Source organism: Rhyacophila brunnea, unplaced genomic scaffold, assembly GCF_057557595.1.
Source record: "Rhyacophila brunnea isolate RB1 unplaced genomic scaffold, BYU_Rbru_1.0 scaffold_3, whole genome shotgun sequence".
Classification (NCBI taxonomy): Eukaryota; Metazoa; Arthropoda; class Insecta; order Trichoptera; family Rhyacophilidae; genus Rhyacophila; species Rhyacophila brunnea.
In genome coordinates this window covers 42881052-42895979 of record NW_028232965.1, presented here as the reverse complement: position 1 = coordinate 42895979, position 14928 = coordinate 42881052, and the positions used below count along the sequence as shown (strand labels likewise).

Below are 14928 nucleotides of genomic sequence, written 5' to 3'. Positions count from 1 at the left end.
CACTCAACTTTAATCTTCGGTCACTTAACACCATATCGTGGATTTTATTGATCATTTCTGGTGTAGTCACCTCTACAGGACGTCCTGAGCGTGGTTCATCCTTTGTTGATGTACGACCACGTTTAAATTCATTTAACCAGTTATAAATAGTTGCAAGTGAAGGAGCACATATGCCGTGAACTAAATCCAACTCATTTTTTTATTTCCTTTGCTGTTAACCCTTTTATATTAAAATGTTTAATAACAGCTCTAAACTCAATTTTCTCCATTTTTGTAAACAAGCAAATTTTTTTTTTAAATGTACGAAAATAAAAAACAACAACCCGACCAATCTGATTGAAACTTCGCAGCATACTGAATCGGTAGTGCCGCTGCATGAAAACAAACCGCTTACAGTACTAGTCGCGCCACCTGTCGGCTTTTCTAAGGACTTATTGACCCACCCTCGTACCATGAGTTGGATAACTCTATACCTACTTAAATCATGTTTATTCATGCTGCCGCACTATAATGTTATTAGTCTTAATATAATAATGACTAAAAAATTGATGACTGAACGCATCTCGTTTTCCGAAATCATCGGATTCTATAATTATGTATTATCGTAGGTACGAGGCTTACCTACTAAACTAAACAATATTTCGTTTCTTTTCAGTATGAGGAAAGTAGTTCATATTCGACGTATAGGCACATGAACCCGGGTAGATACAAATATTACAATAAATATGTATTAAAATAAAGTATACATGAGTACATAGATATTAAGTTAATATCAATTCTGCACGGAAAATGTATATATTTACAGAACATACATAAAACAATCTGGCGCCGTGACTCGGAAATGTTTGAAACAACTGCTTTAAAAAACGATATAAACAATGATAACGGTATCTGTGTATATTTTTAACTATTGATGATGTACTTACCCACCACTATCATTAATTTTTCTAGTATAAAGTAAACACATAAGTTTATATTATATACTTAACAAATTACAATGTAGTGTGCTTAAAAATATTGTGATTATTTTATAAAACACACTGTAGATAGGTAAAGTTACACAACTAACACTTACTTACCTGTATTTTTACCACTTAATAAATCGAAGAACGTGACGTTTAAATACGTGATGTATAATATTATATTAGATATTATTTATATTATACTTACAAAAGTAATGCAGAATAATGTAGCTATGACAGGAACTTTCCTAATGGAAATAAGTACCTACCTACCTAGCACTCCAAAACAATTTTATTATTTATATTAAATTGATTCATGTTGATTGCTTCATTGTGACATATTGCTTTGCCCGAGAATGACCATTCACAAGTACTGTTTCCGTTGAGTGTAGTAGACACATTGTTCGCTACAATAATATTATTTATTTCCGGTGTTTTGGCAGTGATCGAATCGATTTTCCGCATGAAATTTAGCAATAGTTTCTCGTATTTTTAAATTCGTCATGATTCGTCGAAAACTTGCAGTGATTTTAGTTTTAAATTTAATTTATATTCAGTGTAGTGGTTACAAAAGTTATGGATATCCAAAAAAATACTGTTTGGCGGTTGATAACAATCCGTATATGTCTTTCGGAAGTAAATCTCCGTATGAAAACGTGAGAAGCACCGCTGGTTCCGATTCAGGTAATAAATACATCTAATCAATCCACAAATACTTTGATAACATGCATAAACAAAAACAGAGACAATATATTTTTTTTTTAATATGACTTCTCAGATTGCCTATCAATGTGATATGATGAATATCAACTATTTACTAGGTATATATTTATTCATTGTATGATTATATAAATATGTATTGTAAAATATGGAATATAAAAGAAATAATCTTTAAGAAACACAATATTTTTGTCTGTATCTCACAGTTAGGAGATAATACTATCTTATAGTTTGACCTCTATTAGCTTTAGTAATTTTATATTTTTTCGGAATTACTATACAATCTATCATTCTCTTTTGCCTCTCTCAATTTTGACGAAATCGTTTAATTTGTTGATACTAATTAATTATTCTGTCATTTGGAAACCGGACGTTTGTGACGCTTCTAAAAAATGCTAGTGTAAGTTCTCCTATTTTTTCAGATATTTACATGCTCTAAAATATCTAATTTTTATAACACAGATGGGTGATATGCATGCACACAAGGGGGGAGTGTTCGGTTCCGGACAATATCGTTAGCATGATAAACGTACTGTCCTTACGATTCAATTAAATCCATGTCCATTCATCAATCATGACCACCCCCGTCTTAGTGGGAAAATTCAAATACTTTGGACCTTGGAGTAGGTACCTTGACTTCACCAGATTCCTCATAGATTTCGTAGTTCTGTCATATACCTACGCACACACAATAGGGGATGGATTCGGGCTGTCCAGACCCCCCCCCCCCCTTCACAGAAACAGAAAAATATAAGTACCTACAAATTTAGGTAAATGGAATATTCCTTCTTCTTATTCATCATCAGAACTTCATGACGATCGTGTCCCAAATTATTTGACTATCGAACAGCCTATAAACGGGTTGGCTCTACCTCTCGGCACTCGAAGACATGCAAGACCTGTGACTAGAGTTGGGTTTCTGGAATTTCCCGACGGGAATTCTAGAGAAATTTTCGAGATTTTCCATCCAGAATCTCGAGAATTGAAATTTTTACCATTTCGGGAAATCCCGGATCTCGAGAATCTTTTCTCGGGGTTCGGGATTTCTTTATTATCAAATATTAATTGAAAAAACAATTTTCTATATGAAAAAAGTGGACAGAACACAAAACGTTCAAAGACTGATCGGGGCATTTAACACAATTAAGCCAACGTCGAATAAAAATGAGCGCAATTTTTGCTACATCAGGGAATTTCGGGTCTCAAAAGCGTACGCGATTGTTAGATGCAACGATTGACAGTCTGTGTTTTTTGAAATTCTATTTTAATAAGTAATGTTTTGAATTATTTTTATTTTTCTACTTCTACATACTTCTTCTTACATATAAGTAAAAAAATCATATTTTTTTGGAATCTGTCTCTTTTACACTAATTTTAGGATTTTTACAGGTTTTTTTTAAATTTCCCGATATCTCGAGAATTCAAAATTTCTCATTTTGGGAAATCCCGAATCTCGAGATTGAGATTTTCTCTGGAAATACCCAACTCTACTTGTAATTACTGGAAGACTTCTGGCACTCATAAATTGTGTGCAATTATCAGTGGCATCCAATTATTGCTTTAATATTCCGATACGGATATGGCATGTTTACAAGACAACACATCGCAAACGATCCTAGTAATATGCGCCAACTCGCAATAACTCGTTGATTATACCTGCAGGCCTTTTGACTATGTTGTTTATAACTAGACTCAAAATTCGTCTGGGTGCATAAGTGACTGGGTATGCGGGATGTATTTGTAAAAGTACTGTATTCCGTTGTTGAAGCGTCGAGAAGCTATAAATAGTTGGCTGAATACATGTGGAAGTCAGTGACACCTGTGAGATTTTCTTAACCCCGCCCCCCCCCCCCTTGCCCCATTTTAAAAGTCATTAAAAAAATATTATGGAATTTTTTTCAAAATGGACCCCCCCAACCATTGTTCTGTGTAAGCGCTTGATAAAATATTATTACCCCTCTTTATATAAAACCGTGTTTATATGTAATTTATAAAACATAATTCCGAATTGATTATTAAATTGAAATTTCTTATTAAAGATTGTTCCACCGTATGTTATCGTTATCGCCAAACACGATTTCCTGGTGTAATAATTTAATATTGAGCACTTTATCGCCTTCTGTTATAAGGTACCTACTAAGGTGATTTTATTATCAAATAACTAGGTACTTACCTGTAGAGAAGTGCCTCTATTGCTCACTGCAGTAATGGAAAATATTATGCTCCCAGCTATGAGGTTTCCTTTAGAGGGAGGTTTGTCATATTTTACAAACAACATAATATAGGTAGTAGGTACCTACTTATTCATTTTAATTAGCAATTATTAAGAACTCAGAATAGATACTTAAGACCCGCTTGGGCGGTAAGTATATTAGTAATGATGAGAATATAGGTATCAACACAATTTTTAGATGAGAAAGAGAATGAGAAAAAATATTTTTTTAGTTGTTTATATTTTTACGACTATTTATTTTTGGTGAATTTGCACTAAGCACTAACAACGTTAAAAAAGATGAAAGTCACATTGTAAATGGACGATTTTCACAAATGAGAGACAACACTGTCAAATAATGGTAGATTTTCACTATCCAAAGAAATAGTTCTCACTTTGTCAATAATTTATCTACTGTAACTAATTAACCATCACTCGAAAAATAATAGGGATACCTATCGATAAAAAATATATTTTGTATTTCTAAGCGGTTACATTAATAAAAAATACTATTCAGTAGTAAATAGATATTGACATAAATAATAACATCATATGACCAGTGGGTCTATTCTATACTTATCGAACACTAAATTGATAAATAGTATCAAACTTAGGGTAGGTTTGTATCAAAATATTAGCACTTATTGTAACAATTACACGAAGCCGGTTTTTATTGTTGCAATAAGTGCGATATTTTAACAGAAGCAAGATAGGTGCTGTTAAAATATAGCACTTATTGCAACAATAAAAACCGGCTTCGTGTAATTGTTACAATAAGTGATAATATTTTGATACAAACCTACCCTAAGTTTGATAATATTTTTCACTTTATCACTTTAGTGGTCGATAAGCATAGAATAGACCCACTGATTAAGTTATTATGGTAATTATGTAGGTATAGGTAGGTACACATTATACATTGGAAATGATAATATCATTAATAATGACATTATATTTACTATTAATATGTGTACCTACTTATTATTACAAATACCTAATAATATGTACGCACACGATGGCCGAGCGGCTTCAGCGTCGGCCTATAACATCGTGGGTCCCAGGTTCGGAGGCACATAGCAAATATGAAGTTTGAAATTTAATTACTTACATATTTTATAGGCGGTTAAATTAAACAATAATTTTACAGGTGTTTTAATTAAACAATAATTATTACATAAGTATTACGATTACATTATCATGTTCGATCCTAAGAGGATCGTAATATTTATTGGACTCTTTATGTGTATATGAATAAATATGGAATTTTCGTTTTTTACTAGAAAAACTAAGGTTATTACCACGTTTTTCTTAGCTCATATTCTTGTTTGTTCGGTGGTTGTTTATCCAGTACAAATCATGCAATCAATTTTTAACTAACTTCCCGACTAGCTAGGCATTTGAAACTTTTAGAATATATCTATCAGAACACGATGCCAAAGCATTCTTTTAATACTTTTAACCATCTTTAAGTAGAATTGAATTCATTTTTCATTTTCAATTCTGTTTTGTATGAAAAGTTATTTCGGAAGAAATCCGTAATCCAATCCACTATTATTGGTTGCTAAGGTGGTAGTCCTAGCAACTAAATTATTAATATATACCTACGTGCGTTACTATGGAAATCAAAATGACATTTCAGTATTCTGTATTTGTTTGTTTGTTGCAAAATAGCAAAAAAATGATTTGTTGACAATTGCCTTATTTGTCCTAAATTATTAATACGTTCGGATATCATTCTTGAATTCATGAAGTTTCCCGCTGTTCCCGCCTGGCTTCCAGTGAACAGACTTGTATACCATCATAGCCAGGTGTTTTCTTTAGAATGGCAAATGTTAGCATGTGACGCCCTCACTCAGCGGACAACTTATACTGGTGGATCTACACAATTAATATTTATAATTTCAGTTTGTGAACCCGTCCAAATCTGGTCCTTTCATCGCCACGGCACGCGGTATCCCAGCCCAGCCGACATTGAGTTGATGAAATCCGGCGAAGACATGCGCAACGACATTCTCGCCTTCTACTCTTCAGGACAAAGTCTACCACCTGACCCACTATGCGATAACGATCTCGATAATCTTAAAGGTTGGAAGTGGGATCCTACCATACAGCAACAGGCCTATTTCCTCACTGAGCAAGGGTGGGAAGAGATGACGGCGCTCGCGGAGCGTTTCAAGAGACGATATCCGATGATTTTTGATGGGAACTATTCAGCTGATGATTATTACTTCAGGCACACCATTGAGCAAAGAACAACTGCCAGCTGTATTGCATTTATCGAAGGATTGTTTGGAAATGAAACCGCCAGTAAAGTTCAAATTGAAATCCCTTTAGAAAAAGATCCACTTATAAGGGTATGTAACAAAATAACACTTCCTAATAAAATTTATCATTATGAAATTAACTGTGGGTTTGACTTACAGTCACAATTTTGGCTTCGTTTTCACTTTTCAGCATCGGAAACGGCCGCCCATATCCAGGCCGTGGAACTAAATAGCGATTACCGACAGTAGTGCTAGTTATTGATTAAATTCGAATGCAATGTTGCAAACAGGGAACTCAGAAATAATGAGAACTGAAATACATAACGGGTAAGGCGATAGCAGGTAACCGACTCGAGTAAGGAAGAACCGGGTTAAACTTACACACGTGTCAAGATCACGTTTTACGTCGAATACTGAAAACTGCTCTCCGTTTATGCATTTAGGCTCATTTAATGTTGGTGTATTACACACACTATTGCACGTGCATAATGCGTGCTTCATTTTCGTAGGACACTCACACATTCAAAATCTTGCATCAAGATGCGGCTTATTGAATATAACCTATAGGTATTCTATTTATTATCTATTCTGTGTTTGCAAACTAGTCGTAGTTCATGAAGATTTGCGATTGCATATTTTGTTCATATTAATTAACAGATTACCGTTTATTGTAGTTTACCATTTAATCTATGAGTTTACCGTAATATTACATTCTAAGGATAAGCAATAATAATTAGCACTATGATCTGAATCCACGGTTTCGTGCCGCGGACTGAATATAGTGAGTCCTGACCTCGTAGAAAACTAAAAGCAACTGAAGTTTGAATAATATGAAGACCAACGTGTAAATTAATTATTATTATTATATTGATGCATGGTGTGCCAATGGTGTTTGGCAAAGTGTCAAGTGCATGGTCCCCACAAGGTTGGACTGTCAGGGGTCAGGCTCAGGGGGGACCGGCGTGGTGGGACGAACTGACAAGTGAGATAAACATACATTACATACAATTTGCTACAAGTAATAGTAAAAAAAGTGTATTTTACTTAAAAGATATTAACATTTTTAAATTTATGTGGTTGTACCCATGATGCAATTTTTGGCTGTTGTGTGTCGATACTCAACAATTTCGTAATTTATTCAACTAAATTAAAAAATAAAAGAAATCTATATAAATACACTGAATAGCCTTAGTTTTACATCGAAAACCATTTCGAAACCTCTACTGACTGTTGAGTGTCACATTGCCTTAGCGATAGGTGGAGGGCCCGCCAAAAATCCTGACCTGGTGCCCCTCATTGGAATGTGGAGGCCATGGTCAAGTGTACATAATGTCATAGTAGATATTTTCGCGTAAATATTATTATTATGTCATTTTAGAAGTGTATGTTTTCAATGGCAAAACATTATTAGTGTAATTAGTCTAGGTAGAATAATCGATAATAAAAATATTTTTGGAATGCTAACTCTCTTTCCATTCATTAAAAACCAATTTACAGAATAATCACTAAATAATTCGTGTAATTTTCGGTACGTATTTTTAACATATAAATTGCAGTGGCTCTCAATTTTACCCTCTTAACACTTTTTAAGTCGTGATTTTACTTGTGCGATGATGAATTTGAATTTCGAATTTTCCACGCGATTATCAAAATTAAATCAATGTCATCAAATGGCAGTGATTTTAGTAGTGCATACGACGATCGCACTCGATTCTACATTTTGTGCATTTTACTATACATTTTGACTGAAATATCGCATAGGTCGATTTTATTTATGCGATGATTCAAATTCAAATTCAAATTTATTTATTTAAATACTTACAGTAAACATTACAATTTGCAAATTCAATATGTTCACAATATGAAAGAAATAAACAAAGAAAAAATATTAAAACAGTATAAAAGAGTATGAAGAATGAATAGAAAAAATATAAAGGTTCATGGTAGCACGCAGAATGAGTTAAGTAAACCATAATTTAAGAAATTATAAAACAACGTTCACCTAATAATATACTCCTCCTGATGTAGGTGGAATATGTTAATTTTCGAAGCGTCTTGGTTGGCATCAATGACATTGGTTGGCATCACCAATGGCAGGTTAGTTCTGCACCTTGTGAGAACAAACAACTGATGCTTTCGATTTCTAAAATAGTAAAGTTATCAGTGACACACAAGTACCAAGAACGGCGGAGTTCTGAGTGAGTGATGTCACAATATAATTATGTGGTTTTCTCAAACCTAGGTGTTTATGTAATTGTTTCACTTCTATTTTTTCGCTACACTACTGTCATTGGGCCGCATGGCAATATTTATGTTAGTGTATTTTATATTTTTAAAAATGTACCCAAATAAAAATCCATCGATTTAACTTTAAATATTTTTTATTTAAGTATATCGAATCAACTTCCGTATTACGACAAATTATTTAACTGAAAACTTAATCGTTACTTGTTTCATATGTGTCGTTAGATATCCCTAGTATCACTCATTATTTATACTCCCCGTTAAAAGCCTCATGAACCTGGTGCATAAATACCGTATTGTCTACGAAAGTCTCTAAAAATTTGTGAAATCAATTTTCTGAAGAAAGCAATAACCTATTAGTTATAAATGTCGTGTTTTCTAGGAACATCATACAGCATCATAAAAATGTGTGACATAAATTTTCTTTGAGCACAGTTTGAGTATTATTGATCTATAAAAAGTTTCCTGTTGCTTGTCATTATAATGTGAGCAAAACTAATGCACAGCAAACGAAGCGTTAAATTTTCATTTTCAAATATAATTGATAATTGTGGTAACAAAAATATTTTTTTTTATCATTTCTATTTAAGGTTTATATAATCAAAAGTAGAACTATCCATACATGAATATTGTTGTATTATTAATGTGAAACTTTGGGCATTTTTTTGGACCTAACTAATTAATTTTTTTACGGTATTATAATAATTCATAGTTCCAAATACCTATTCAAATTAACGTTTTTTGGCGGTAGGTGAGGTGGAGGAGATATAAGGTTGTAGTTGCTTGTAGGTTTCGTGATGGCGTTTGTCAATACAAGAATACAATAAAAAAGATGACAGCGTGAGGTTATAATCTATGGATGTACTGGTGAAATCGATGTGATCGAGAGATTGATTATATTAATGAACTGAGAGACTTGATTCGAGTGGAACGTTGAGCGACTGACTCGTGACGATAGTAGTACGTCGCGTGACGGACTCGATGAGTGAGTGAGGATTTATGGATTGTCATTTTATTTATAGTAATGCAGTCCATATATTTAAGACACATTGTCACAATTAACAAATAATAATACACCCTACTGATCTAGTTATAATTGAGGAAATTTTGTTTTAACAACACAACATACATTATTAAAGTGTATCATCCATGTAATGCTGAGTGGTATGATTGCTACAGTTTTATTGTGTAATTTGAAAAATACATATTAAAAATAATTAATTCTATTATTTATTTATTTTTACAGATATTCAATTGTGGATAGTGCTAATTTTGATTCAATACAACTTATTTGAAGATTAGCAAAATTTGAGATATTTGAAAAATCCCACTGATTAGTGGGTAATGATGATACTAGATATTTAAATTTCTGACCAATGTGTAATACAGGGGCCATCCTGATAAAGAGTCAATAATAGCTTAGTAAAGTTTATGTGCATGTCTAGTGTCAGGATCAGTTAAATGTTAAATCAAGGAAGAACCAAGACAATTTACTTTGTCAAATAGTAATGTCGTTTACCACCTGACATTATTAAGCAACAAGTTACGTTATTTAATTTTATTGTATAACTGTAAACCAATGGTGGGTGGAGCGAGTCGGGAGTCGGAACTTGAAACGTGACCGTGACGTACGAAAATAGCGAGAGAGGTGATTTAAAATAGCGGTATGCCTTGGTCAGTAATCGGAGTTGTTATCGCAGTGGTGTTGTCGGTGGAATATAAAATAATATACTCCCGACTCGCTACAATACCTACACGACGAGTAAGGCAGTTATAAAGCAACTGTAGTAGATTATTATGTGTTAAGTAATTTGTTTAATTTGAATTCATTTCAGCCATATGACATGTGTGATGCCTGGCAACAAGAAGTTAACCACAATCCTGAAAGATGGCAAGAAGCAAAAACTTTTAAAAAATCTGACGACTATTTGCAGGTTGGTCATTTTATAAAATGTATATTTTATTTATTTAGTCAACAACACAAAACATACGACACATGTATAATTAGCTCATTTTTAGGCAATGTAGAATTTTTAATAAGGCGTTATATCCCATCGATATGTCAGGGCCGACTACAAAATTATTCTCCATCAGCTTGGAATATCTTGGAATGCTAGTTAGGGGCAGTGGCGCACCCAGGAGGGGGGCCAAGGGGCCCTTGCACCCCCCAAAATTATCAGAATGATTTTAAACATTGAAATTGAAAGCCGATAAACTATACTTTTGGGCCTAGACAAATAAAAACACGGCAAAAAAATGATTTGTAATTCTCCAGCACCCTTTTTAGAAAAATTTCTTAGATTTTAATTTCTAACACAAAAATTTCGAAACACTAATGTCAGGTTTTTTTAGAAACCCAATCCCTAATGGAACTGTCAAAAAATTCTCGGTGTCCACCCGAATTCCGGAGTGGTATAGGTAATGGCTGGGGAGGGCTGACAGGGCTCTAGTCTGGGGGCCCGAGCTGTGGGGGGCCTGGCGTGTCGGGTTGACCAGATAAGTGAGATAAACACACATCATACATTAGTTTTTATAGTAAAAAAAGTCGCCTGCGGCGCTATTATACTTTATAGCCATGAACATTTTCAAGTATATAATTGTGCAATATATTTTTTGATTATTATGTGTCGATACTCGGCAGCTCCATTATTAAAGTAAATATATTAAAAATCGCCAATAATTCACTGTATGAGTACCCTTAATTTGAACTAAAACACAATTTGAAAAACGTTAATGTAGTGTTTCACACTGCCTTTAATCTTCGCGGTAGGCAGGGGGCCCGCCAAATATCCTAGCCTGAGGGCCCGTTTCAGGATGTGGGGACCATGGTGTAGGTACACCGAGTGCAATAGACAAAAGGCCGATAAACGAGAAATTCGGCTTTGAAGAAGAAAAAGATCCTATGGGACTAATTTACATTATCCTCCTTGGCCCGCCCCCCCAATATTAAATCCTGGGTGCGCCACTGGTTAGGGGCGCATAAAGTCTAGAAGTGCTTTTCTACTCCGTCCACCCACCGGAGTCGTGGTTTCCCACCACGTCATCGTCCTTCTGACTTTGATGTATTGTTTATTATTTTTATATTTTCCATCCAGCGGAGCGTTTAGATTGTTATAAACATAAACCTTGTCTACAGAAAAATATTGTTGCTTTAAATGACAGTACTAACCCTACATTTACTTTAATCTTCATATTACTAGTCGTGTAATTGACCACCTTTCTACAATAATTTTATTAATATTAATTACTATAATGATTTTCAGCTATTGCAAGACGTCAGTGTCCGTCTTGGATACAATAGAACATTAAAAAGCGAAGAAATTGACGGAATGTACAACAATTGCCGCTTTCGTCAGAGTTGGTACCCTCTTGAAGTATCACCATGGTGTGCTGTCTTCAACAAGATTGAGCTTCTATTATTGGATTACCTCGATGACTTAACTGGATATTACAAGTCAGGATATGGCCATCGTTATAATCCTAAACTAGGCTGCATGCCTTTACAACACTTGATGGAGAATTTCGATAAAACTATCCAAGAGAGTCAAGCAATACCTAAAGCAATACACTTGTTCAGCCATGATACCTTACTCAATATGATGTTTACGGCTATGGGATATTCCCAAGATCAAACAAAGCTCAAAGGGAAGAATTATGAAGACTTCCTCATAAACAGGCTGTTTAGGAGTAGTCTTAATGCACCATTCGCTGCGAATGTTGCAGCAGTTTTACATAAGTAAGTGGGTTGTCTATTATTTTTAATTAATGACCCAAGTCACAAAAACTAAGCTATATCTAGGTATTTTCCGAGGTTTTCTTGCTATTTCTTTATTTAAATTGTATCATTGTTGCTGCATTGATCAAAAATTCATAAAAATAAACTCGCTCAGCCCGACGATTTTATAATATAACCTAATTATCATCACCATCATCATCAGGCTCGCCGAATGATTTTTTTCTAAGGGTGCCGGCTCGAGTCAGGTTTTCAACTGCGGATTTGAGTTCGAACCTCTTTTGTTACTTGGCTTTGTTCATATGACGTTTTTGTTAGGGAATTCAACTATAAATAAATTTAGGAACATTACCTTGGTACCTACTAATATATCTTTTATATATCTTTGATTTTATGTGCCACTGGCAATTTCTTTAACGAAATAAAAATCTTCGTCAATTTTAGAAAAAAGTTCTTAGTCAAAGACTACCATGTGCAATCAAATACGTCTGCAGCCATATATCTTATTCGTCGAAATTCAAAAACTCATTGACCAAAAATTATGAGTGGGTAGCTTTTTCAACATCAATCCAGACCTTATCCAGACATAAAAAGTTGTGTTCTTATTTTGTTCACATAGCAAGATACATTCAAATACGAAAAATATTATAATACTCTGAAAAGGTGCTAGGTAGTTACTTACTAAAGTCTCTAGCATGTAGCGATATTTTTTAACAATATGCCTTGAAACACTGCCCAAGGTTTTACTAGTTGGGCTATTCTAACATAAACTTAACACCATAATCAATAAAACGTGATACATATGCATTGTCGCATTCCAAGAGTTAACTATCTCGAGGTATGAACTGTCATACGTAACTTCTTTTCACGCGGACCAGGACAGTCACACTAACTGGATAAAGTGAGATAGAGAATGATAATTGTATATTGAGATGTGGCGATTTGGTAAAAGTATACTTATATCGCGACACTAGCGCCACTACTTTTAGTGTAATGTCACAGTTGTATTACACGCCTGCAAGCCGTCAAAATGTCATTGATTACGAGAAATATTTTTAGGAAATTGCAAATGCAATGTACTTTTTTTACAATGTATAAGTGCAATGTAGTATATTATTATATTATATAAACGCGATATTTATAGCGTATAGGTATACAATCACAGTTATTTTTTTAGGTTAACCAAACGTCAAAGTGACAGTGAAAGTCAAAAGGTCGGTAAAATGGCGCATACGCATCAGATGTTAAGTGTTAACTTGCAATTTCGATAACCGCCTTGTAACCATACATAATTGATCAGAGAGTTATCCGTGTTATTTAGGATCAAGAAAAATAATGGAATGGTGTTATTGTGTTAACTAGTTGGAATAGCCCTGCAACTACAATCCTTTATGACCCTCTATTTTTCATGTAGTAAAAGTAAACAAATGTTTTACCTTCACAATACATGATAAGCCATTTATACCACATATGCAACTAATAATAAATGTATAATCTCTTATCTTTCAGATGTTCTAATGATTATGAAGACTACCAAGTACAGTTTTTTATCAACGAAAGGCCAATGCATATTGATGGGTGTGAATTCGGATTGTGCAGTTGGTCCTATCTGAAAAATTATTATGGTCCAGCAATGTCTTGCAACCTCAACTTTTGTAAAAACGAAGTTCTCCCGATGGCATCAGTCTTCCCTTTATTTTTAACATAAACACAACAACCAGACAGTATTTTATCTAGATTTGTGATTTGTGATGCACGCCAAAAGCTATCGCACTTTTGGAGCAGTGAACTAAACTATTCAATAAGTCAATAGTATCAGATTTTACAATTATTCTCCCACAGAAGAGAGCGTGCTCTTGGTGATACTGTGGTTTTTCTTGAAATAAAGGAATTCGGAAAAATCCATTTTTATTTTCTAGAAAAACTAATGTTTTTTTTAAATAAAAATAATACAATACTTAATAATTAATGCTCTTATGATTCTGTATTTATCTGAAATGTTAATTTAGTCGTCAAAGGTTATGGGCCGTATGTATGAGATTACCAAATTCTTTATAAGCTATTTAATCGATTTTCCACCATATAGCGTATAGCACTGTTTGTGACGTAAGCAATCTGACGTCACACGTCATTCAAAATGGCTGCTTCATCTGTCACTTTAATAATGGATTCCGTACAGCACAACAACGTAAATTAACAGCTATGCAGCAGACATTTATTGCTGCGAGTGTTCGGAGTCTCGTTAATTTTGTAGATTTAGTAGAGGAATGAAATAGACGATCGCGACTGCCAAAAAGATACATACGGGACATGGAGGATCCATACTCCAGATACGGGGCAATCGAATGTAGGCAAAAGTTCCGTTTCACAAAGGACGTCGTCAGAAACACGATATTCCCGATGGTGAAAAGTGACTTGCAAAAAGTCACACTAACGGGCTTACCCATTGCGCCAGATGTTCAACTTCTTCTCATCTTGAGATATTACACCTCTGGAAGCATCCAGGTAAGGCAGTATTTTTCGTGATAAATGTGTTGGCGAAAGTTGCTCCATCACTGATGGATTTCTGTTCAAGATCACGTCACTATTATAACCCTAATGATTTCGCGAAAAATATAATATAGTAATAAATTAAGGATTCTATACAAAAAATGTCCCGTGTACTATATATAGTGTTTTCAAAATACTATATTTTTTTACATATAAAGCAGCATTATAAAAAGTTGACAAGACTGCTTTCCGTGAAAAACCATTGAAAAATATTTTACTTACAATCGCGTAGACACACGGTGC

General features: G+C 34.1%; 1 protein-coding gene across 2 annotated transcripts; it reads left to right on the top strand.

The window, feature by feature from the left end:
* The first annotated feature begins 1287 nt into the window (after positions 1 to 1287).
* Positions 1288 to 14029, top strand: LOC147068392 (multiple inositol polyphosphate phosphatase 1-like). 2 transcript variants are annotated; one of them, XM_085953429.1, is made up of 5 exons: positions 1288 to 1646; positions 5800 to 6248; positions 10238 to 10336; positions 11666 to 12138; positions 13645 to 14029. In XM_085953429.1, exons 1-5 carry the CDS (start codon positions 1466 to 1468, stop codon positions 13841 to 13843), a joined length of 1401 nt encoding a protein of 466 aa, XP_085809555.1. In that variant the 5' UTR covers positions 1288 to 1465; the 3' UTR covers positions 13844 to 14029. The 2 variants fall into 2 exon arrangements, with proteins under 2 accessions (XP_085809555.1, XP_085809556.1); XM_085953430.1 differs by lacking the exon at positions 1288 to 1646 and adding an exon at positions 2049 to 2082 and having other exon boundaries at positions 13645 to 13991.
* The last annotated feature ends 899 nt before the right edge of the window (positions 14030 to 14928 follow it).